Source organism: Rhinopithecus roxellana, chromosome 5, assembly GCF_007565055.1.
Source record: "Rhinopithecus roxellana isolate Shanxi Qingling chromosome 5, ASM756505v1, whole genome shotgun sequence".
NCBI classification, from domain to species: Eukaryota; Metazoa; Chordata; class Mammalia; order Primates; family Cercopithecidae; genus Rhinopithecus; species Rhinopithecus roxellana.
Window position 1 is genome coordinate 117,807,037 of NC_044553.1, and position 26,600 is coordinate 117,833,636.

Sequence of the window (26,600 nt, forward strand, 5' to 3'; positions counted from 1 at the left end):
GGCTTGGGGGTCTTGTATCAGATCCATTTGTGTTCACCAAGCTCTGAGTTTGCTGCCTTTTGGGCACTAGCTAAAGTCATCGCAAACACATGGATGGTGCTTTGGACCAGAAGACAATTCTTTATCGTTTTCCTGGTACTAACAGAAACTGAGTCACATAGAGAAGTGTGAGGTTTCAATGATGTCAATGCTATTTGTTCTTACTAGTCTCTAGGAAGATCCCAGATATTGGAGGTTAAGTGGTTTCTGGGACTGACGGTCAGTGGAAAATAGAAAAGGGAGAAATCTTCACTGAATATCACTAGACCTGTGCAGCTAATGAATGGCCACCTCTTATTGATAGGCCTGGACCTCCTTGGATGGCCTCAGAAGAACCAAGGTGAGGTCTCTGGGGCATCAGCCTTAGGACCCCACATCAAACACACTTAGGAGCCCCAAAAGGAGTCATCCTTCCATGCTCTGCAGAAGGACCCCAACTCCCCTTTCTTATCAGCCTTGGGGATGTTTCCGCTCTCCTTTTTCAGAAGAGATTGCTGCTTGATATGGTGACATCTACACATTGTCTGCATGCTGTGGCCTCCCTGGGAATAGACAACTCCACTTTCTCTGCTTTCCCTGGGAACAAGCTCTTCCTAGCCCCCTTGCCCACCTGCCCCTCCTCTGTGGGGGTTATTGACCTCATTGCCAGCCTGTTCTTTGCTGCCTTCTGCAGCTGCTCTGCTCCTGCCAGACCTTTTCAGTGTGTGTGTGTGTGTGTGTGTGCGTGTGTGTGTGTGTGTATGCATGCATGCTTTTTTTCTCTGAAATAGATCTTTATTGTAGGCTCTCCGGGCAGATGTGAATGGCTCCTTGAGCCTCCACTGTGCAGGGTTCAGGCAGGGCCCACGGCCTGGGTTGCCATCCCTCTCCTGCCAGCTCTCTGAGAGGCCAGCCCTTGGCCTCTCTTTGTATAGTCCTACAAATTCCAACTAGGGGATATACATGAGATGAGATATTTCCCACACCAGCTCTTTACCCTAGAAACTAGCCCTTTCCCTCTATGTCTCTTCTCTGAGTACTTACTCATTTTTCCATTTTCAGTACAAAAAGCATGGAGGCTGAATGACAAGACAGCTATACCTCATGCCTCCTGCAAATGTGTTTTGTGTCAATTACATATGAATATTATCCTGTATAACTTCCCCTTATCTGTGAGATTTTGGAGCAAATATATGTGAATCTCCACTTACTCCAGGTCGTGACTTAGGCAGAATGAGTTAGGAAATCCAAGTTATAAAATCAGGAAGGAATTGAATATTTGGATGGAAGACCAGTAATAGGAAAAAAAATATTATCTGCAACAGAGCAAAATCACTTGATAAATGTTTCATTGAAGAGACTTCCCCCAGAAGAGTTTCTAGCTGGCCAGCATCTGGGAAATGAAATTTGCTGTTCAGTGCCCATGGTTACTAATTTAACGTGTGTGAAAAGCCATGTCATCTTTTCACCTGATGTGCTGTCTACACTATTTTCATTTAGTGGATGCTAAAAATAAACAGATCAATAAATAAAATCATCTGTAAGTGCATCCATAAGTTCCCTGACAGCCACAGTATCTGTCTTTTTTAGTAAGTCCTTTCATTTCTCATGCACAAGTTGCACAATTCTTTGGCCATAGATTTCCCAGGAGTGTGGTAAAGAGGAGCGTGAACTATGAGATAGGGCACTCCCAGCTCTGCTACTAACTAGCTGTGTGACACTGGACATCTTACTCAACCTCTCTAACATGACATTGCATTTGGGAAGTGTGATCTACTGCTGACATACTTGTAAGCAAATGAGGTAATATTCATCTGTAAACCCCTTAGCATAGTACCAGGCATGGAGTGCATGCTAAGACTAAGATTCATTTCTGCTCTGTTACCCAAGACTGCTCAGTTTGAGCTGCCTTGTGCCAGTGGACACAGAGACAGGCAGAAATTCAAAGGTCCTCCCTCCTGTAATAACACACCTACTCCACCTGTCCACCTGAAGCAGGAATTTGTCGGCAGAGGTTCTGCCTGCCACTTTGAGCTATAGAGAACTCTGACTGCCCCAGGCCATAGGTGTTTAACTGGGGCCTTTTCTCAGCTTACAGAGCCTGTTTGTTATCTGCTGCATGCTACAGAGGGTCAGGAGATTTGGGGACATGGCATGGGTCAGGGAACCTGGAAGGCAGCAGGCAACAAATGATAAACTCATAGCAGGTGGAAGGCATACAGAGTGACCTTGCTGAGTGCCTTTCACATTGGCATAGAGAGCCCTATGAGTGGCTAAATGGGACTGCAGCAAGTGAGTAGCTCTGTGCCTGGGTCTTAACTGAGAACAGGATGGAGAGAGTTGGAAATGTTGACCTACACCAATGCCTGTGAGTAACCCTTGCTCCAAACTTGCCAACAGGCACAACCATTGGCCCCATTCCAGCCCCCTGCTTAGTGGTACTTGGCTGAAAAGAGGCCAGTTCAACAAAGCAGATCATTGTTGACAGTGATGGAAACTAAGGCACCAACTAGGTCTCTCCCACTTATTTGCTGAGGGATCACATGTTGGTTCAATCCTTTTCATATTCAACAAATGTGTGTGAAAGTTTATAATGTGTGTCAGGAACTGGGCTAGGGTCTCCAGTAGGGAATAAGAGACTCTTCTGTTCCTCCTGGAGCTCACTTGATCTAAAGAAGAGGATAGATGAGTCACCCAGGAAATTGGAATATATTGTAATAAGCCCCCTGGTGGGACAAGGAAAGGACCCTTGGGGTACTGGGAAGGTGTGTATATGTAGATCTGGAGGGGTCAGGATAGACTGCCTACTCTCCCTGGGTCTCCATTTCTTTGTGTATAAATGTGAGAATATATGGAAGAATGACTTGCATGCAACAGTCAGATGGAAACTGTTTTTTCATCTTCCAACAACAGCAATAAAAGTGTAAAAATGCCCAAAGAACATACTGCAAGTTACTCCAGGTACCTACAAACTGTGCTGTTCTGGTTTTTATTGTTGTTGTTGTTGTTGTTGTTGTTGTTGTTGTTGTTGTTGTTTCAGATGGAGTCTCACTCTGCCACCCAGGCTGGAGTCCAAGGGTGCAATCCTGGCTCACTGCAACATTTGCATCCCAGGTTCAAGGGATTCTCCTGCCTCAGCCTCCCTCGTAGCTGAGATTACAGGCACGCGCCACCATGCCCAGCTAATTTTTGTATTTTTAGTAGAGATGGGGTTTCACCACATTGGCCAGGCTGGTCTCAAACTCCTGACCTCAGGTGATCCACCTGCCTCAGCCTCCCAAAGTGCTAGGATTACAGGCATGAGCCACTCTGCCAGGCCTTTTTCCCTTTTTTGAGATGGAGTCTTGCTCTGTTGCCCAGGCTGGAGTGCAGTGGTGCGATCTTGGGTCACTGCAACCCTGCCTCCTGGGTTCAAGCAATTCCCCCCACTTCAACCTCCTGAGCAGCTGGAACTACAGGCTCCCACCACCACACCCGGCTAATTTTTGTATTTTTTAGTAAAGACAGAGTTTCACCATGTTGGCCAGATTGGTCTCGAACTCCTGACCTCAGGTGATCCACCCGCCTCAGCCTCCCAAAGTGCTGGGATTACAGGTGTGAGCCACCCTGCTCTGTTTTTTAGGGCAGGGGTGGGGTAGTCATTTAGGCAAAAACTGTCCAGAGAAGCCCACCTTGTTCTGGTTACCATTTATCAATTCTCAGGGCTGTGACTAAGACATCTCTGCACTGGGGGCATAGCAGTGGGTTGTATTGCCTCCTCACCCAATCCTCTTAGCTCCAGCCAACCCCACTCAGCATGACCCATGGAGTCAGACTGTCTGGGATCAAATCCATCCTTCACCAATCATTTCACTCTGAGATCTTAGAAAAGTTACCTAACATTTCTGGTCCTCAGTTTTCTTAGCTGTAAAATGGTATAATTATACTAGAGCCTGCCTCATAGAATTGTTTTGCGTACACATGTGTTAGCATGTGTAAAACACTTAGAAAAAATACCTATTAGGTAAGCATCAAGTCTCAGCTATCATCACCATGGCAATTGTCTTCATATAATTATCACCAAGAAGTTCATTATTATGATGCCTACAGTCCCTCAGCGGGAGCATCTACGCACAACATCCCTGTGGGACATTGTGTGGCATCATTAAGAGACTGGACTGGACTCCAAACCAAGTTCCACTGTCCCTGGCTGTGTAACCTCTTTGAGCCTCAATCTCCTCATCTGCAAAATGGACTCATAAGATTTCCTATAGCACAGTGTTGTGGTAGGATTGAATAAGCTCCTATATGGAAATCAGTCAGCACAGTGTATGGGGAAAAAAGGAACTTTTGGAAAATAGAGTGGCTGTACTATAATTACATTAACACAGAGGAAACAAATGTTGTGCACTGTGAATCCAACTGTAATCACTTCTGTAAGGTGGGGTGACAGACTTCACAGAAGTGAGAACTAAGTCTTTTTACTGCTGCCTCTGCAGAGGATTGAATCATTTTAAGCTTCTACCAGTTCTTTGTGCTGCTGGAAGTTACACCTGAGGTCGATGGCCCATTGTTTAGCAGAGCACATTAATTAGTCTGTGTAAATTCAAAAGTAGGCTCAGCCTGGGAAAGGAAAGAACTAAATTGCTCTGAACCTTAGCGTGCAGTAGCTGAATTTCCCTGCTCTGAACCTTAGAGTGCAGTAGCTGAATTTGGAGTGATGAGTGAAGGGAACTCAGGTGACTTGGGAGAGAACAAAAGGGAGCCTATAAGCTTGGGGGTGGCCTGTTGGTGGGGTGGCTGGAGGACTTTTAGAACAGAAATGTCTAAGAGGTATTACATGGGAGTTTGTGTTGATTCATCATAAACTTCCCACGTAACACTAAAATTACAGCAAAAGCCGCTCCACACACAATTCCACAAATTAGTGATTTCAGGGGCATAAAATACTGATAAAAGGCATGTTTCATTACAGGATGAAGATTCAGAAGAGCAGTGGAATATATAGGATGCTTAGTCTGTCTGTATTGACCCACTTCAATAAAAGCAAGAACTCTGACGATTTCAGGGGAAGAGTAAGGTAACTTCTGCCTGCCTCAACTCTGAGCATCCTTAGGGTGGAATGTCTATTCAGCGTGGAGCTCCAACGATTTCATCTGAAGGATGCTCAGATATCATCTGGCTTGTGAAATCAGCATTGTTGTCCAAACCCCTACTTGGCATCTCTGTTTGCATGTCTAGTGGTCTTTCATGTGTAACACAGCCGAAAAGAATTCTTGCTTCTTCCCCTTGAATCTGACCTTCCCCAGGGCATGCCTATGTCATGCTAAGCAGCATTCCCATTCACTCAACGGTTCAGGCCCCTAATCCAGGAGTTTTCCTTGATGACTCTTTTCTGCACTGCTCCCAAGCCCATCAATAAAACCTGTCAACTCTATACTCAACCAATTCTCAAATCTGTCCACATCTGCAATACACCTTCTGCCCCTTATCCTGCTGGCACCATCCTAGCTCAAGGCACAAGGCTCTCTCATCTGGGCAGGGGCCTCCTAAACTGAGCGTCCATTCTTCTCCCACCCCTCTCTTCCATCCCTCGCCCCAACTCTGAGACATGGTGAGCTAACCCAAGTCATCTTTAAAAAACTATAAAGTAGGAATCTTGATGTTCCTCCCCTGCTTCAAACCCAAGAGTTTAGAGTAAGAGCCCAATGTACTCTATCATTTCTTATGGAAATTGATTCTGCCTAGCCCTCTGAGCATACCTTTGGCCACTGCTGCACCCTGTCTCCACTCTACCCCAATGCCCTTCCTTCTCTTCTTAAACATTCCAAGCTCAGGGCCACCTTAGACCCATGACCGCAGCCACTACCTGTCCATGAACGCTCGCTCTCCAACCACTCAGTGGAAAGGAGTCACTTCTAGCCCAGCATACTGTTTCAATTCTCATGCCTCGCACTGCCACCATTGGATAATTATCTTCCTGACTTATTTGTTTGTCATCTGGTCCCCTAGTGGGCAGAGCTCCAGCTCCTTGTGTCTCCATCAGTGCTGTATCCAGCACCTCCGCCACAACCTGGCGGACAGTGGTGCTCACCAAGTATTCATTAAATAGATGAGCGGCTGCCTTTCTGGGTTTTATTAACATTACTCCACAGGTTCCTGTGACTCTCTGGAAACATCAAGTGACAGCTGGAGATCCAGCACCAGATGAGATGGCTGCAGCTTCAGCAGATCCGAATTCTGAAACCAAGGCAGGCGTGCTAGTTATTAAATCAGGACAGTGCCCAACAGGACATCAATCATAGCTCTGAGTTCATATTGAGCTTAAGACAACACCCATCTAAGCATAGCTCCTACCCACAAATACATAAACGTTTAAAGTTATTGAAAATCAGAAGCTCCGGTCTCGATCTTCATGGAACATCCTGGCTGCTCCTCAACTTGGGGACCTATGCTCAAGCTAGAGCTCGGTCACAGCATTAACTCATTAAAGCATTGACACCAACACAAAAGGGCCACTGAATCTACTGGAAAGCCCTCAAATATGTCGCGGTTTTGTAGGCTCCACGACTCTCTTCATGGTAATAGTTAAGAGAGAGCCAGGCGTGGAAGCTCCGTCAGTCTCTGGGACACCGTCCCAAGGCATCCTTACATGGAGCCAGCGTATCTTGGCATGGCCACCAAGTTGAATTCTCAGATATGTGGGAAACTGGAGATGAAGGAGGTTGCCTGCTGCCTTTCCCCAGCTTCATCCTACTAAAAAAAGTGGGGAGCAGACCCCAAATTTAGCTATGACATCAGCCAAAATCAAGTGTGTAGAGCAGTTGAGTTCAGCCAAAACTCATAATGATGGAAATAGGCAGTGCTCTGCCTCCTTCAAGAATGACTATCTGTTCATCAGTACTTTGTTTGGGTCCCCTCCTCGAACAAGACTAATCCAGGACCTCCTGTCAAAGGGACCAGAGCAAAAATCTCCAAGTATAAATGGACTCACTCTCAGATGAGCTAAGGAAATAGGAAGAAATTCCCTTATTTCCCTCTCCCTTTAATTCTACTTACCTTATCTTTATTTTTCCTCATCGTACATGAATTAATAACTGTTCTCTTTTTTCCAAGATTATAAAGCTTCCACTCAAGCTTTTATCTCATTTTTTTTCCATCTACTTTTTGGATGTGGACCCGTCTAGTACCCATCTGTCTTCAACACTATAAACCTCTCTTGCCCACTGACTCCTCAACTGCAGAATAAAGTTTTCCCCCATCCTTTTTTTTTGAGGCAGAGTTTCGCTCTCTCGCCCAGGCTGGAGTGCAGTGGTGCCATCTCAGCTCACAGCAACCTCCGCCTCCCAGGTTCAAGGGATTCTCCTGCCTCAGCCTCCCTAGTAGCTGAGATCATGGGCATGTGCCACCATACCTGGCTAATTTTTATATTTTTAGTAGAGATGGTGTTTTGCCATGTTGGCCAGGCTGGTCTTGAACTCCTGGCCTCCAAGGATCTGCCTACCTTGGCCTCCCAAAGTGCTGGGATTTCAGGTGTGAGTCACCACACCTGGCCTCCCCCATCCTAATCAAAGTATTTCCTTGACACTTCCTCCCCTAGAAATTACTCCCTTGTCTGCCTTCATCACCAGACTCTGATGGGTACTCTAAGCAGCATGCCATGTCATTCTTCTGCTCCCCAATCATTTCTCAAGCCTCATTTCACTCTCACTTCTACCACTTCACCCCCCTGATTTTATCTGTTGTAAAGTCACAGCAATCTCTGATGCCCAGGCCCAGCTGCCTTTTCCTAGTCCTCATTCAACACAGGTGAAGTTCAAATCCTTCAAGTCTGACTAATGCTTACCTGGCCTCTCTGATCATTAGCAACCTTGCACCTGATGGGATGGGATACTCACTTATCTCGACAGACATAGGTATGATCAGGATTCTGAAATTCCAGGAAGCTCAGGACATATGGGTACTTATCACAATGTGGTATATGACTTCACTGTGCATGGCCATCTCCCTCTGAAGCAGAGACCACGTTTGAATCCACCTTGTAAACCTGATGCATAGCCTACACTTTGCATTAAGTTTAGAGACTATCATTAAACTGTTGACCATCATTAAAAGAAGAACATGCCACCAACCCCTAAAAAAACTCAAGCTACCTATGTGGGTAGATTTCCAAAGAATCTGGAGACACTCCTTCTAGGGAGATTTTTTAAAGTCACATTTAATTGATGCCTTAGCTAATAACTTTTTTAAATGAACAAATATTTTTTGAGCACCTACTTTTCTGGGCACTGTAGTATTAGCCGGTTTGCAGACTGGCATACCAGCTATAGCAGGAGCTGGGGTGGGAGAGGGGAAAGTTAATCAGGCAGGAAGTAAGTCAGGTCTGAAGTGGGCTGCAGTGGCAGGGCCAATTCCTGAGGGTGCAGTCTGTTCCCTAAAAGCTCCTGCTTTCTGAGCTGCAGCAGGTCCTGCCCAGGGCATGCCCAGATGGGCTAAGCAATGGATGGACACTGGTGTTTTGGTGACAGCACCAGGCTTCCCTTTGGCCTAGCCATTGACCCTACTTCAATCCACCTATAACTGCTTCTTCCCAACCCCATTGCAAGGAAAGAGATGAGCAGGTGCTCAGACTTCTTTCCCATGCTGTATTTCTTGATTCCAACTACCTTTGCTTCCAGGAGCATGCCAGAGAAGTGGGCCACACATGCCTGAGTGGGCTTCCAGAGCTGGCATCCATTGTCCCTTTCTCAGCCCGGCAGATAGGAAAGGCCAGCACCCAGGGATCTTGGAATGCACATGGCATCTTGGCAGCCATCTCTAACAGATGACCAACAAACAGCTTGCTTGGGCTGTAGGAAGTGACACAAACCTAATTGCACTCATTGGTTTCAACTAAAATGCTCCTCCCAGACCCAGCTTTTTTCTCCCTTCCCTGTTGCCATCATATCTTGATCCCTAATATCATCTCTTTATGCTTGTCTTGCCTGCGCATATGTTTGGGCTCTTTCTGCATCATCTGCTCTGCTGTCTAAAGACCTTTCCTTCCTCCAGGACTTCATCTTCAGCAGACAAGAGCTCAGGAACTCAGAAGAGGAGAGGAAGAGGATATATTTCTCCTGCCTGACCATCTTTGGCCCCATCCGTGCTCACCCCCAGAAAGACACTACAGACCCTGTTTATTAGAAAAAGAGGAGGAGAGGTGTTGAAACCACAGCATGGGCTTTGCTGTCACCGCTGAGGGCTGCTAGAGAGAAAACATGGCTATCACTTGGCCTCAAAAGCTGCAGATTTAGATAATCTCACGACCAATCTCTCCACCCCTTCATCTTTCCTGTTGCTATTTCCTTGAATTCCTTCCAGCTGGTTGACTTCTCTCCAGTTTGTGCCCCTCCTCTGCCTGGAGCCCAGATCAGTGGGTCGGCTAGAAATGCCTCACTCTGAATTGTCTTGGCCTTTTACAGCCAGCTTGAATCTCTACTGCCATGCCCTACCCAATGGGTTCCAAGGAGGCTGCCTGCTTAAAAGCCAGAGCAAGAGGTCGGGATACATGGGTACTACCTCCCAACCCTCACTCTGACCTTCAGAAAGTCATGGGGTCATGCTTGGTTAACCCTCTGTAGGACATAGGAGATTAGAGGCTTCATCCAGAATCCCATTAACATTTCTGGACTGTGCAGCTCAGAATCCCCAGCCCTAAAATATGGCAAGGCTCTGGCCAGAAAAGCCCTTTGGGGAAAAACATTATGTGAATGTTGGCAACACCTTGAAGTTACCTGAAAAAAAGGTAATGACCTCTGCATTCAACGATGTTGCATCTTGAAGTCTGAAGCAATAATATTTCAGAAGGAGATAGCTTTCCACAGTCAGCTCTCTGTTACAAGATAGCTGTCCCTCAGGAGAATCCACTGGATACCGGCTTGGGGAAATCCACTGGATACCTGTAGCCCTCATCAGAGGTAGCAATGCAGTGACAGACATACTATCTCTGATGAGGGCTGCCACTGAGCCATCTCCCTTGTTCAGCTTAACCACCAAGAGTACCTAAATACCTGTGCTGTTTTACATAAGAATGGAAAAATAAAACAATCCAAGTTTTCAAACACAGGGGACTAGTCAAATAAATCTGGTATGTCCACACAGTGCAGCATGATACAGTCATTAAAAGTCAAGCCATGACCCTCTGCTTAAGACTGTGGGGAACCTCATTCTCATATATGGACAGTCCCCCACTTATGATGGTTCGACTTGGGACTTTTCAACTTCACTATGGTGTAAAATTATTCTGCTTTTCACTTTCAGTATGGTATTCCATAAATTATATGAGGTATTCAGTACTTTATTATAAAGTACACTTTGTGTTACATGATTTTGCCCAACTGTAGGCTAATGTCAGTGTTCTGAGTACATTTAAGGTAAGCTAGTCTAAGCTATGATGGTCGGTAAGTTAGGTGTATTAAGTGCATTTTCAACTTGTGATATTTTCAACTTTTCATGGGCTTGTCAGGACATAGCCCCATGGTAAACTGAGGAGCATCTGCATTACTCTTGGGGTACACATTGGTATCACCCCATATGGTCAATATATACAAAATAGATATACCAAATAGTTTATGGGGGTCACACGGCTTTATGTTAATATTATATTTAGGTTCAACCACATTTATTTAGTTTCAATATATTTAGGATCAATCCATTTCCGTGATTTATAACAGCAAACTATTGTGAAGAAATTAAATAAATTTGAGTACATCAATACAACGGGATAGTATGGATCTCTAAAACAATGAGGGAGTTCTCTAAGAGCTCCAAGAAACTGGGGTGGGGAAGGGATTATCCTAAAAAGTGCACAATAGTATGTATGATATAGTTGCAGTTGTACAAAATAGAGAAAAGTAAACACATATGTTTATATTTGTTTGTATATAATTTGCTTAGATATAATTCATAAGGACACGCAATAACAGAGGTTACTTGTGTGGTAGTGGTAGTGGTGCTAAGAACAACTTGCCGATGAGGAACAGGTGTAAAAAGGGATGTGCTCTCATTTTATAGACAGATCAATCTATAGCAGTAATTTGGATAAATAATAATGATAATACTTCAATAAAGTTTATATATATTATCTATGTTTAGTTTATATATTATATATTTACTATGTATTATATATAAGCATCATTGAGTTCATATATGCAAACTTTATTTTATATATTTATTATTATATAACTTATTTTGTGTATATATGTACAAACTTTATTGAGACATTATTTTACATACCATAACATTCACCTATTTTAAAGTACAATTCAACAACTTTTAGTAAATCTACTGAATAGTGTAATCATCAGGATAAACCAGTTTTAAAACATTCATCACCCCAACAAGAACCCTGGGTCCATTTATAGTTAATCCCTGCTTCCAACCCCAGCCTTAGGCAGCCACTAATAGAATTTCTGTCTCTCCATATTTGCCTCTTCTTGATATTTGCACACCAATGGCACCATAGAAAATGGGATGTTTTGTATCCAGCTACTTAGCATGTTTCTTTGAGATTTATTCATGTTGTAGCATGTATAAGTGCTTCATTCCTTTTTATTGCTGAGTAGTAATCCATTCCATGGTTACACCCCATTTTCTTTCTCCATTAACCAGTTAATAAATACGGTGTTTTTCTGCTCCTTGACCATTATGAAAAATGCTATGAACATTTCTGTGCAAGTTTGCGTGTGTGTATATGTGTGTATTTTTTTAACCATGTGGTAAATATATCACTTTCACAAAATTTTTTAACGTTGCAAAAGATCCGTTAAATTGCAAATGCAATCGTATTAAAAAATATGTAGCAAAGTAATGTGTATGTGCATGTGCACGTGGAATGATTTGATTCTGACAAATAAATAAGTACATAAGAAAGATTAGAAGGCAGAAAGCTGAAATGTTAACAGTGTTGTCTCTGGGTGATGGGATGGTGGATAATTTATGTGTTTGTGTGCTTTTCTGTATTTCTCTGAATTTTCTACTGTGAATATAAATTACTTTTGTAATCAGAAAAAAGCACAATGTTATTCAAAGAAAAAAAATATCCTTCCTATTCAAGTTCTCCAGGGTCTTTACCTTTCTGTTACAGAGAGATATTCTCACAATAGTCCACAAATGGGGAGCCGGGCAGGGGCAGCCCCTCTCTCTCCTTTATGATGCTGGTCACGGCACCCAGAAAACTGCAGATCCCCAGTAAATACCAGTCAATTGTGGAGACCTCGAGATCAGTCTCTATGGCAACTGGGTGGGCCTGTAAGAGCATCGCCCCAGTGTGGAGATGGTCCAGCAGGAAGAACCTCCACAGTTGTGTACCTCAGGCAGCACAAGGTCACCAAAGGACCGTGGTGTTTAGTTACCGGGCAGTGCAGTCAGGATTTCCAAGGCTTGAAGGCAGCTCTCTAAACAATGGAAACTTTAAAATCTTAACTGATCGTTTTGATTATGCCATTCCTTGAACTGCCATTTTTATTTAAACATCTGCAGATCAATATCATGATTCAGTATTTTTAAGAACTCCATCAGTCCGGGCAAGTTGGCTCATGCAGGTAATCCCAGCACTTTGGGAGGTCGAGGCAGGTGGTTCACTTGAGGTCAGGAGTTCAAGACCAGCCTGGCAAACATGGTGAAACCCCATCTCTACTAAAAATACAAAAATCTGCCAGGTGTGGTTGCAGGCGCCTGTAATCTCAGCTACTTGGGAGGCTGAGGCATGAGAATTGCTTAAGCCCGGGAGGCGGAGGTTGCAGTGAGCCGAGATTACACCACTGCATTCCAGCCTGGATGACAGAGCAAAATTGTCTCAAAAAAAATACGACAACAAAAACAAAAAAAAAACAAAAACAAAACTCCACTTGGGAACTAGGTGTCTTTCCTCTATGTTTACCTCTCCCATAATTTCATCATATTGCTTCATAATTACTCACTTATCTGTACCAGGCCTATTCCTTACATTTGAAGGACCTGGGACAAGGGAATAATTAGAAGCCCACATTTCATATGGGCTTGGAAGTTATAAATCAAGCTAACACACTAACAAATAAGCATGTCCTATCCTCCTGCCTTGCAAAATTGATCTTCAGAATGACCTGAAGGGCCAGGCCTGACATCTGGTGTCTCTGGTTCCTCGGATTTGCGAGTGGAGACACATAGTGCTAAGGAGTTGGCCCCTGGCCTGTTCCCTTCTCTTCCACCCCTGTCTTCCATCCCACAGTGAAAGGGGTCTCGCATACATATATGTGCACACGGGGCCTGCAACTCCATCTTCCTCTAACCATCCCACCCTCACATTCTTGATGTTCCCACTGCCCCCGCACAGTAATCCTTTGGCCAACTCTTGCAGCGTAGCCAACACCTGCAGCGTACCCCACCCTTAGAAAAGATGAATGAAGAGACCCACACATGTCCTGGAGGCAAGCTGAGAGCTGTTTGGGTAAGGAATTCTGGTTTAGGAAATGAAACATTGTCTAGAAGGGAAGTGGGGTGCAGGTTCCAGATGGTACTTTCTCATGGCCCTAGGACTCTTGGCATCTAAAGGAGGGCCCTAAAAAGTGGGAAGGTCCGACCTCTTACCCAAGACTAGTGAATACTGGACTGTATTCTCTCTAGACTGGGGTTTCTCAACGTTGATATTGTTAGCATTTGGGGCTGAATAATTCTTTGTTGTGGGGAGCTGTCAGAAGCACCCATCCTCAGTTGTCACAACCAAAAATGTCTCCACACATGTCCCCTAGGGACAAGATACCCCAATTGAAAACCACTGCAGGAGACAATAAAGCTCTTGACAACAGGAAATACAACTGACTCACTTAGTAGCAGAGTGTGTGGCATAGAGTGGATGCCCCAAATATGTTTGAAGAATGAGTCAATGAAGCAACATTTGCTCATGATCTCAGAGGTATTCCTTGAAAGACCCTATTCCAGCTGGTTTATGAAATAATCCCACAGAAGAGCAGTTCTTACTCCCTAGGGTATAAATGATGAACAGGAAGAGGCATAAACACTGTCACCCACTTAGGACCTCATGATGAGACAGGTCCCTCTGCTGGGTGGTGTGCTGGGTGCTACACAGAGTTAACCTAAGGAAGCTCCCTAGGCATCAAAGCATTTCATAGTCCCATCTTCCTATACCAAAGCTGCCCAGCTTAGGAGAAAGAGGAAAGAGGTGCCAGGGTGTCTAAACAAATAGGCACTCCCATAGGTCCTAGAGCACTGCAAGCCTCACGTGTTCCTTAAACAAGTCCAAATGTGATGCACAATGAGAGCTACAGTGCACACGAAGGGATGCCCAACCAACAAGGAGCTGCTTATAAATTATCTCATCCCCTGCCATTCATGCCTCCTGCTCTCACCAATGGGATTTTGTCAATCCCGTTTGTGCTGAGTCTCTTCAATCAACCAATAATGTTTACTGTTACATCAAGCCCATATTCTTCTCCAGAGCAAGCAAACAGCCCCCACTCTGTTTTCTTAATAATAGGTGAAGTCTTTCTTGTGTATATTCCACATTCCTAGCAACTGAACATGCATGGTTGTATTCAGTTTGCTTTAAGTCAACACCCGTGGGGCAGTCAGTGATGTTTGAATAAAGAAATGGAATTCTGACGGGCTCCTACACTTGGATCAAAGTGCATTACTGGTAGATTTTCCTGCCTCCAAGGGGACCCAGGTTTGATTTCAGAATCTGCTTGTGCCTGTTTTCTCTAGGACAGCAGGTCTCAAAATGGTCCAAAGGTTCCTGGTGGGCTCAAGATCCTTTCAGGAGATTTATATGTCAAAACTATTTTCCCAGCAATAGTAAGATAGTGTATGACTTTTTTCACTCTCGTGTCTCACGGGTATTATTCATGAAGTTGTCCAGTGGTTTCCAGACATGTGATGATGTCATCATCCTGACAGCTAAATGGAATGTGTGTGTATGTGTGAGCTTTTAAATTATACTGAGTTTTAATTTCAAATACAGTGAATATGATGGATATAACCCACAGAAACAAACGTTATTTGGGGTTTCTATGACTTTTAAGTGTAAAGAGGTCCCAAGACCAAAAACTTTGAGAACCACTGCCCTAGAGCAACGGTGCTAGCCTAACTTCTACATCATAGCAAGTAGGGAGTGGAGGAAAAACACTTCAAAGACTTCTGAAAAATAGAGTAAGTTAGTGAGGGTAAAAACATGTACATTTTCAGAGTTTTATAACAGGACTGTCACTGTGACATTTTAACTGCAAAGTGTTCTCCAGGTTCTTCAAGGTAGAAAAAAAAAACAGGTCTAGGAAACAAACAAAAGTATTGATATCTTCAACAAAAGCAATACCACCTAAATATAATATTGCTTGTTTGGAGCTCTACTGGTGATCGGATTTGTGGTTTAATTAGCCTCACCTCACCACCCCCAAACTGACCAAAAGTTGATTCCATGTGTTTGCATCTCCCAGAGTGTTGTCAAGGGTATGCAAAAACAATTAGAAGAGTGACTAAGTGTGTTAGTGCCATGTGTAGAGATGGAAGAGAGAGCATGTGAAGCTTGTGATTTTAATTTTAACTGCAATTTGGGGATTATCAGTGAATTTCAATTACCCATGCTATAGAATCAGGATATGATTATCAACATGAAGTATTCATTTTATCACTGACAAAAGTAAACAGATGAAAGAACCCATTCCCCCCAACTTTACCACCAATCCTTCAATCACTTTTTATTTAACCTTTTAACATTTCTTTACTTATTTTATCCCCTCATATAATGTAGATGCTATCCCCTCGCCCCCTGCCAGGTACCAAGGCATTTTGAACACAATGGAATCATCCTTCCTATGCCCAGCCTACTCAGAAGAGGCATAGGACAATTGCATTCATCTTTCAGAGGGAATAAATGAGAGATGAAATTCACCTTCCCAGATCGACATGGCCAATTGGTACCCAGGCCCAAACCAAGATGCTTTCTGCCCATATCAGAGCAGGGGTCTTCCAAATCTCTGCTTGAACAGGCACAGGCTGGAAACACTCACAGGGGTGGAAAGAGTTACTGAAGGGTGTGCCAGAGTCCCTTTAAGGAAAAGAGATAACTCCTGCTTTGTGCAAATGTCATTTCTAGAAATTGCATCCCCCAACTCACATATTGAAGGACATGAATTTTCTTGATTAAAATAATGATAATAGCAATAATAATAATAATAGATAGCTCAAGTAGAGCTCAATAGCATGTGACTAATGAGAAAAGTTTTACCAGTTCAAGGCTGGGGCAGCTAAATAATGACCATAAACTATCATGTGAAGCCAGGCGACTTCTCTACAGCCTGCTTATATCTTCTGTGTTATAAATAATTCAGAGTTTTCTTTTTTCTTAAATATCACAAAACCAAGTAGGAATCTTTATGTGAAGGATTCTGCTGTGTCCCTCTCTCCCTCCTCCCCTCCCTCCCTAGCCAACCCAGGCAACTCCCTAGAGAACGACCCCTCAAGCTTTAACATTTATTCTTTGACATTTCAGACTATTTGTTAGGCAGAGCTGCCTTCTTGAGATCAAAGTCAGAAAATCTTGCCGAGAACTTCCTCTTGACCTTGTCCAGCTGTGACAGAGAGGGTCTATTAACCCCTAAGCATCTGCTTCCATCCTCATCCAGATAAATCCACTGATCCTCACCCAAAAGGGCAGCCATCTCTCTCACTCTGTTCGCCTGATACACAACACATTCAGAAGAGAGAGAAGGACCAGGAACCAAAAGATGTCCTCCACTAAGAGATAATAGTGACTCATAGGGACATGGCATTTGGGGCATCTGTCCAGGCAGGGTATTTTACATGAGGATCAGTAAACTCTACTAGCTACTCAGAGACAAATATGGAACAAGCAAAGGTAACTTACCCCATGTCACTTTGCAAGTGGTAGAGTTGAGACTGGGATCCAGGTCTTCATTGCTGTGTGCTACCACTAGATGATGTCACCTCCACCAGCCTGGGCAGATGTCCAGGTTAAATGCTGAAGTCTCAAGCTCTTATGTGAAATGACTTACCATTTTCTTCTGAGATATCACAGTGAAGGTTTCCTGATCTTCACAAGAGTGGCTATCCATCAGCAACCAGAATTTTTTCTGACTCTATGTAGAAGGCAGAAGTGAGGGCTGAGCCTACAGCTGGGTAGCGTGCTGGGTGTGGTGGTTTCTTGATATAAGAAGGTGGCTGGTTGATGAACACATTCTGCTTGATTCTTCTTTAAAAGCTTCTGATCACACCTTAACCCAGTGTTTTCTAACATGTGTGTGCTGAGTCTATTAATAGGTGTTAAGCAAAAAATGTTTTGTGTTTAATTAGAATTGGAAAGTGGTAGAATAAGGTTTGTTTACAGCAGGACTTCTTGGAGCCTTTGATATCCTAATGCAAACTGTGAATCTATAAGAGCTGGCCACACTGTGCAACATTCTCCAAAGTTCTCTGATGGATCCTTGGCATACCATGAGACTAAAGGGAAACACTGCTGCAATCAATAAAAAGGGGAGCACTTGATCCTTACAACATCATTTTTCTAGTAACTGGAAGAAGAGAAAAAGATTTTTCTGCAAGTTGGGGATTTCAAATTAAGGGAGAACCATATTGCAGGCCCTGAAGCTCTGCCCAGAAAACTGACCAATTTATGCAGGGTAACAGTTGGTCAAGTGATTGACCTAATAAAATTATTAAGATGGCCAAAGACACCATCCTGAAAATGCACAGTGGGGTTACTCTGGTCTTCTTAATGACTAGGTTGGCCATTTGGTATCAGAGGTACTGTGCAACAATCTCCTGTTATGGTAGCAAGAAATGCCAAATTGATAGCCATAAAAATTGAACAATTCTCTGAGTCATCTAAACATGAACATAGAATTTAAATTCTCCCAAGAAGGACATTCTCAGAATATGTTCTATATTGGTGGTGCCTCCCCTGCGGCCCACTGGCAGTGGGAGGGAACAGACTCAAGTTCTCCCTGGCCAGCTCTATATCTGGCTCCCTCTGAAGCAAAAGGCCTCAGTGAGGAGCTATGGTCCCCGGATGGGGACAACCAGAGAGCATCACAGATCCTGGCTGTGCCCTCCTGTCCAGGGTGAGCTGTCAGAGACTAGCACTCATGACAGAAGTTGTTTGAGATTTACTCTTAAGTTCTCTGCCATGTGAATTTTCTTTCAGAATTAACAGCAAGAGCATCCAGAGGTTCTGACAGAGTATAATTAATAGGCTAGATTTAGTTAGTATCTAGCCAGTACTCTGAAATGTTCCTACTGTCACTCTTCCTTTGACTTTGGCAGCAAGAGGGCAGAGCTTGGAGACTGCCTGTCTGCCCCACTGCTGAGAAAGACTGGAAATTAGCCTTTGTAGGTGCAGGGGTCCCCTGTGTCACAGAGGCTAAACCCTTTCAGCTTAAAACTAGAGGACCCTCCATGTCATGAGGTCCCGACACGCTTATGAACCTAGCTGTGAGAGGTAAATATTTCCCTAGGCCTGAGCAGCTGCTAAGGACCATGTCACAGGCTCTGTAGACCTGCCCCATCCCTGGAAGAGCACATGTGCTCTCCACAGCTCCACACCCTCTCTTTTTATGAGAAGTGCATTTTTGAAGGTCAGGATTTCATGACTTTTGGCCAAAGGCTATTGCAATCCTTGCAGAGTAAAGAATACCACAATGTGATTTTTAAACAACATTATGGGGTCCCAAACAGACTGAAGGTAGTGTGAGCTTTGGAGTGAGAAAGTAAGTCTATCAGAACTCTGTAACAGAGGTATCACCAGGCCATATTAGACAGTAGTGAAGTCACTGTCCCCTTTACCAGGGCTAAGTCCTTGTCCTTCTCACTGCAGAATGAACTTGAGAGCAAGGAGGGGAAAATGTGTCTTTTTCAGGGAAATAGGACACTTGCTTCAGTGAGGTCTCCAAAGGCAGAGCTAGGCTTCATTGTGTTGCCAGGGTAACAGCACACAAGTGGCAGAAACTGAGGCAAAGACAGCCATGAAGACAAGCTGGTCATCATTGCAAGCCACCAAGGCCTCCAGCATTACTTACCAAAGCCAGGTTTGGTAGTGTTTTCTGAGCTAACATGATGTTCTGTCATGTCATGATGTATCTTCTTCTGGAAGAAGGCAAAAGTCAGCGACTGCCATTCTGGAATGCATGCCTTTGGGCAACCTCACTCCTCGCTCTGCAAACCCTCTCCATAGCTGAGCAGGGGGTTTTGACCACCCCTCCCAACTCAAACATTACTTGACATTACTCTTAGGGTGTGAAGTGAGAACTGCTCAAGGGTTTTGGCTCTCAGAAAAGCCAAGCTCCATTCTTCTTGACTTATGCCAAAGGTGCCAGTCTCCTCCCATAGGTAAATCAAAGTCAGGTTTATCTATTTAAGAGAGGCTTTGAGAGGATCCTATTGGCAGAGGGTCATGAGAAAATACCATGATCCTGAGAAGGCCAAGTGCCCATCTGGTCCCATGTGGAAGGCTCGTGTATCTTGGTTTGAAAGTCCCACCAGAGTCCTCAGCTAAGATTTCTCTACAGCTCTGTTCTCTGGGTAACTTGTAACCCTGCCTTTTTCCTCTATCCCAGACTTCCAAGTTCCTTCCCAGATACAACCCACACAGACCTGGGCTGGAGGCCTTTGACACCAAATCTGAGCCATCAGTACCTTCTACGTCCCTGTGGGATCTTTGCTCCTCAGAAGTGCTCCTGTCTTTCTTGTTCCCTTCTCTCAAAGCAGAGCATGCCCCAGTCAAAGGTTTGCCTGTGATATCTTCCTTTTTCCCCTCTTTTTGTCAGTCCTCACCATTCCTGGCCCAGGAGCATACGGAACATTTGAGCAATGCATTCACACCCACCCAGAAGTCAAGCATAATGAGGAGAGAAGATCTAGCTCTCTCAGGCACAAATACCCAAATATTTTGTGACAGAAGGAAAATGTGCCCAAATGAAAAGGGGCAAAAATGCAGAGGGGTGTTAGACCTTATCACCCATGCAGAAATCTCTTCCCTCATCAAGATTTAATTTCAAGGGAAACTGGGGACACTCTATGGAGAAATTGGAAAGAGTCCTACCCAAGAGGGCCTCAGAATCCTGATGGAATTTCAGAACCACTCAAAAAAGCAGACAAGGGACTTGTCTCTTGCCAGCACGTCTCCTTCAACTCACTTTTGGGTTCAAGTAGGGTTGAAGAAGGAGTCTTATTTAGCTCTGGATATATATTGTCAGATCTAGGCTGAGGTTTTCTTGGGAGGTGGGAAGTACAGGGGGTGGTAACAGTAGGATTTCTAAAGGCAAAATGCAGAACCAGAGCTATCCAAGGAATCCGGAGGCTGCAAGCAGCTTCACCCGCATCAGCCAGCATTAAAGATTAGAAATGTGGTGGGTGGGGGAGAGCTGGGAGAGAGGAGGAGGAGAGCTCCAGGCCCTTGCTGGACAGTCCAAATGGAAGCCAGACTCCCCATTGTTCTCTACCTTCCTCCCGCCTCCGCTGTCACGCTTAAGAGTTTTCCCTGGGCCCTTCACAGAGAAGACTCCAAGCAGCCAGCATCACCCCTGTCCCCCTCCTGTCTCTCCCTCCCTGCCACCTTCATTTTGCTCTTGCTTTCAGAGTCACGTTGGCAGCAATGTGCGAGTCTAGCCAGAGCACAGGAGGCAGTAAACCCTGAAGGAACAAAGGCTCCGGCTCTTTGCCTAATCCATGTCTGGCTCCGTGCAGAAAGCTACACAACAATGAAGTCGTCCTGCATTGATCTGCCCGCTCCTGAGCTTTCCCGTGGCATCCAACCCTCCCTTGCTGCCTCACCATTGTATCCGAGATGCTTGATCCTTTGCTTATGCCTGGGCTTGACCTGAGGGAAATGGGACGAGCCAGGGGATGTGTCACAGCCCAGTGCTGTGCTGCGGTCACACCTGTGGCTGGGGAGGTGGAGGTGAGGATGTGGCTGCTGGGAGCTTGGCTGCAGAAAGGGATTCCCACACAAAAGAAGAGACAGAGGTGGCTAGAGGTCAGATTCTTGACTTCCAAATTCAGCCTGCTTCGTGTTTGGTCTTTTTGGGGTGAGCATTGCATGGCTGAGCTTGGACATATCAGGAGGTCTTTGAGGTGGGTTGAAGAAAGGTTAAGTGACAGTGGGTAGTTAGACGAGGCCCTTTCTTCTACTACCTTCCTGTCTGAAGCTGCTCACCCTTGCCCAGACCTGGGCAGCCTAACCTGCTATCCTAAGGATCAGGTTGGTCTCATCCTTTCTTCTACCACCTTCCTATCTGAAGCTGCTCACCCTTGCCTAGACCTGGGCAGCCTAACCTGCTATCCTAAGGATCAGGTTGGTCTCATCCAACTAGTCCTCCCCAATATCAAAGAGGCCATCATTGCTTGGGAATCTCACCAACTTTAAGACATGGGATTAATCTCAGATCTAAGCCCAACCATGCTTTCATACACCCCAAGTCACTAAATGCTACAATGAGAGGAAAGAACATTGCAGATTTTTTTTCTAGTTTTTAAAATCACCCTGTCCCAATGGTTCCAGAAGGAAGTCAGGGATGGTGCCCATCCCTGAAGACCCCTGAAAGACTTTTCTGTCTTAGGAGTGGAGTGGGGTCGGGGGGAGCTATGATTGTGGAACACCTAGGGAGTAGAAGCAGAAGATGTGCTACCAGGAGCAGAAGATGTGCTACTTTAGGGGGCACCAGAGTGGCCAAAAGCATTCTGAGGTGTCAGGCAGGCCCCCTGTCAGTCCTGGTTCTGCCAGTTTCAAGTTATGAAAACCTGAGCTAGTTATTCAATCTTTCTGAGCTTCAGCTTCCTTGTGGGTAAAATGTGACTGGTTCTGAGTAAGTGCTTCATAAAATACATAGAATTATTACTATTAATGCCCCACAGCAAACCCATTCTTGGGAGCTTGGCAATCAGTTCCAGGACCTGGTCATGTAATGCTAGTAAAAGAGTCCAGCCTCTCCAGGGCATGTCCCTGGAATGTGTTAGATCAAATTTCACCTTGTTCTACAAGATCTTATTGGTACAGTTGAGTTTCTCATTATCTAAGCTTCAGAACCAGCACCTGTCAACCACCTCTCCAGAATGAAGATCCAGAGAGCATCTGGCAAGTACCCTGGGTTCATGAACTGAGTCAGCTGTCAATCTATGCAGCAAAATCCTGCAGGACCAAAATGTAAGCTTAAGGTCTGAGAAAGCTACTGTGAAATCCTGTTGGTGAGATTCGAATGCAGGAGGTCAGGGAGCTGCAGGACTGGCTGGTTCCCTGAGCCACCCTAAACTGAAGCCAGTCCAAACTGGCATCTTTCTGGGCTGAGTTCAGCTCTCTGCATCTACCCTATACCAGCTCTGACTTCCCTAGAGGCACCAACACTGGGGTAAATGCCATAAGACTTCAACACCCAGCAGTAAAACATGGAAAACAGAGGCCTAGACTCCAACCTCAACCGGTTCCTCATTCTGCCCAGCAACCTTTCCATAGATCCCCATAGTCTTCCATAGTCTCTTCCCCTGTCCGTTCAGATGTTCCAACTCTCCTTGGGTCTTCTCAGTAGCGGCACAAGGCCTTGCCTCATTCTTTATAGAAAAATGGAAGCCACCAGAGAAGAACTCCCTTACTTTCTTGTCCTATCACCTTGAAAAGACATTCCACATCCTTTCCTCTTTTTGCCTCCTTCTCTATGGGAAGAGCACTCCCTCCACAAGGCCAGTGCTATCCCCTCTTCCTGAGCTGTGGATAATTTTCCTTCCCATATTCTCAGAGGCCATTTTTATCTATTATCTCTTCTCCCATAAACTGATAGGCTCCAAGCATTAGAACAAAATGAAACTCAAATCCCTCCTATATTAAAAATGAAAGTTCTCCCTTGAACTAGTGCATCCCCTCATGGTCCCCAGGACAGTTCCAACCCTTCAGGCATCCCTGTTCCAACTCTTTCTCCCTGGAACCCTTGAGAAGAGATAAATGCAGAGATTGGTCCACCCCTCACCCAGGCCACTCTATAGAGCAGGAGATTCCATTTGGCATAAGGGGGTCTCAAACCAAACTAGACTTAAATAGAAGATAAAGTAAGTGAGGATACATAGAAAAGCACCAACCTAGCCTGATCAACTTCCTGCCAGACTGGAACATGAGCCCTTCTACATTACTTTACTTGTCTTGTCTCTACTTCCACAATGACTGAGCTCCAACAAGGATTACTGGGGCCCAGTGAAACATTCGGATTCACCCAGGAGCCCTTTCCCAGCCCGCATTCCCCACTCTTGCTCCATCTGTCCTGCATACAGAGCCTCACAGTGTCCTTTCCTCCTGAAAGGAAGAGGGCAAGTTACAGGGAGCATTTTAATTCTTCTAGCTGTGTCAGTGCCAGGGTCCAAGGGTGCACAGATATGCCAGTTCATCTAAGCATTTTACTCTTTGACTTCTCCCTCCTGGCAGCCCACATGAAACTTGCCATGAGAGTGTGGCTCACCTGAGTGTGTGTGTGGGTGTCTGTGCATGAAAGGGAGCGTGTTTCTGAGTGACAAGTGTGTTGACCTGTACACCCAAAGCCCCATCTTTCCTTGGGCAAGGTCACTTTCCCAACATCCACAGGGAACATGCAAAACCACTCCATCTCAGGGACCACCCCACTGGCTTTGCTGGTGACCCAAAGATAAAGGATCCCCAACCCCACTCCCAGATTCCTTTACACATCAGCTCTCAAGAGAAGATTTCTGTGAGCCTTGGCTGCTCAGACAACAGAACATTCCCCAGCTACCAAAGGAGTGAGGGTCTCAGTGGCCCGAGTAGTGTCTGTAGAAGTCAGGTTTCAATCTTGCTTTCACCTCTCACACTGTGTGACCCTGGGTGAACCATTCAACCTCTCTGAGCCTCTACTTCTTTCTCAATACGATGAAAAGCACTTTACTGTATGAGCCTAACCTATCTGGAAGACTCTCAATGAAAGCAACCAATGGAACAGATTGTGAACACCTTTGTAAACACAGAACTTAACTAAGAAGCTTATTTAAAAGAGTAACAGGAAAACAGGAAAAAATGCAGGTAACCTGGATTTTCTGTATTTTTGAATGTTTTTGCAAAATTTCCAAATAAGAGGTCTGATTCAGTCATTTCATTAGAAAATAAAGTGTTTATTAAGAAACTATACACTGAACACTCCTATAAGTCTCTGTGGAAACACAACGCCCCATTGTCATAGCACAAGGTGAGGAAAATGGCAGAATAAAAGATGCTGTGATGGATGGAGCCTGGGAGGCTGGAAATGAGGTAATGATTTACAATAATTAAAAAACATCATCCTCAAGCTTACTCCTTAAAGCCACACTTAGGAGGAGGCCCTGGACCCAAAGCATCAGCAGGGCATAATGGGGAACAGCCTGACATGGAGCAATGGGGAGCAGGATGAGGAGAGCTGGAGGGGGCGAGATAAACACACACCTGGAGTCCTGGAGAGAATCTGAACTCCCAGGTGATACTCTGGAGGCTGCCCCAGATACTGGGCAAGAACTTGGAAAGCCTCATGTTTTTAAACCCCATGGAGGCATTTGCAGAATCGGGCTGGGATCCTGACACAAAGAACCACTATCCACAGGACCCAAGAAGTAAAACCCTTAAGTGGGAATCCAAACTCCCAGTTAAATTTGCCAAAGGCATAGACTCTATTCTCTACTAGTGTGCAACACCACCCCAAAACAATGGTGGGCTAAAACAACCACCTTTTTCCCCCAAAAGCCCCCCACAGGATGCTCCCAGTTTCATGCTCTCCACCATTAGGTGGGCAGCCTATGCTGACTTCACACAATGGAGGCCCCATGGACCAGGGGAGCTGGGAGCCAGACGTCTCCTCCACTAGTGAGTCAGCAAATACGGGAGAGTTTCAGGCCCTACAAATGTGCCTTTCCTACGGAAGAGGGGAAAGTCACCCCCTTCCCTCTCCTCAGTGGATCAAGTTGAAAATGGGGAAAGCAAGCCCCCTCTTTGGGAGAGGGTGGCCATGGAGTAAGGCATGAGTCAAAGCAAGCAAAGTAAACACACATATTGACCAGAGAACAGGAGGACACTTCCATTGGTGCCATGAGAGGGGCTGGAGGAGGCCAAGTTTTACTTCTCTTCCCCTTCAGTTCATCTTGACCTTGAAATGCTGATTCCATTGGGTTCCAAAAGTTCTGAGTCAAGAACAAGTGGAAGTAGGGGAAGAGAGCCAATCCCGGGATCATGGGCTGGCAGGAAGGGCCTCGGTCCCTGATTCCCTTGGTCCCTTGTGGTCCTAGTAGGATGGCCAGTTCATGGGTAAAACCTCCTGCAGCCAAAGCTTGTCGGAACTGCAGATCTAAGGGCCCAGGAAGAGCCTGGAGAAACTCTCCTCTGCAAGGAGTTTTCTAATATCGCACTCACTGTGAGCCGTTCCAGAGAGAAGAGGAAGTAGGGGGCAAGTGTGTCCCAAAAAAAAGGATGATTTTTCCACCGAAAATAAAAATAAAAACGTAAAGTGATTGGTTTCCATTCTTTCCTCTGAGACCTAACTTGGTGCCAATACTTGAGCCTGGCTCCCCCTCCTCTTACCGCGCCATCTCCACCTCTGCTTAGGTGCTCTCTGTGACTCTTCCCCACTGGAGGTTGCAGGGCGACGAGGTCACTAAGAGGACAGCATGGTATCCTGGGAGAGCCAGGGAGACCCCACGCTTCCAAGCAGGGAAAGTGAGGCTGGAGCACGGCTGGACTTCATCAGGCTTTCTTGTGATGGTTAGGTTGTTTGTGTAAAGCAAGAGAATGGCTAGTGTATTTAAAAGATGCTCCTGGTGCACAGGTTTTTAATTCTCTTTATTGGCTCTAAAGATGGTGGCAGGAGCTGCCTCGTAGGCCAGAAAAAAAGGAGCACAGTGATGACTGGACGGAAGGGGCAACCCTGCCAGTGGTGGATGGGGGAAAACACCCATCTGGTGGTGTTAAAGGGTGCCAGGGCACTGGTGGCTCATGCAGTTTCTACTTAGCATCCCTGGATCCAAAGAGAACAATGCCTAGAGCTTCCAACCTCTCAGAGGGCCCAGCCTACCAAGGTGACATCATAATAAGGAGGCTTAAAAGGAGTTTCTAAAAGCCATGACGTCCTTTGCTGAAATAAACATTGACATCCTCAACATAGATGCCATGGTTAAGAGGCTTGGAATGTCCGGGAAGGCTTATTGGATTCAACATAATTTCTCTGAAACCTATAAAAAACAAAAAGAAAAAAAAAAAAAACAGAAAAAAGCAAAATAAAGTAAAAACCAAAATCCCCAAAGAAGATCAAAACTAGGAGGGGAAATAGAGAGGGAGCTTGAAAGGGGAAGTACTGTCAGCAAAAGGGAAGGATAGGAGGAGGGGATTAACTTAAAACCCAGCATGGTCAGAGAAACTGGAAACACTCCATTTTGCTGCAGCCTCCACTGAACCGAGGAAGGGAAGGGAGCAAAACCTTTGGGTGCTTGGCCTTGGATTGTCATGGAAGAGGAGGAGAGGTCTCATCTAAGTGGGTCTCGGTCTATAAGCATCTTTCTGAAAGGAGGAGCCCCTGATGATGAGCTGAGGGGTGTGTCGGAGAAGGGGTATG

The 26,600-nt window shown here is 45.2% G+C and overlaps 1 protein-coding gene across 5 annotated transcripts in view; it reads right to left on the minus strand.

The window, feature by feature from the left end:
* The window catches only part of NTRK3 (neurotrophic receptor tyrosine kinase 3), a 387,207-nt gene that overhangs the window by 76,832 nt on the left and 283,775 nt on the right, over positions 1–26,600 (minus strand). The window contains exon 16 of one of the 5 annotated variants that reach the window (XM_030931669.1): positions 24,121–26,220. The exons of the other annotated variants lie outside the window; for them this stretch is intronic. Within the exon in view, the coding sequence (XP_030787529.1) occupies positions 26,102–26,220 (119 nt within the window). The 3' untranslated portion in view covers positions 24,121–26,101. Of the gene's footprint in view, positions 1–24,120; positions 26,221–26,600 lie in introns of those variants that run through there. 5 annotated transcript variants of the gene reach the window in all.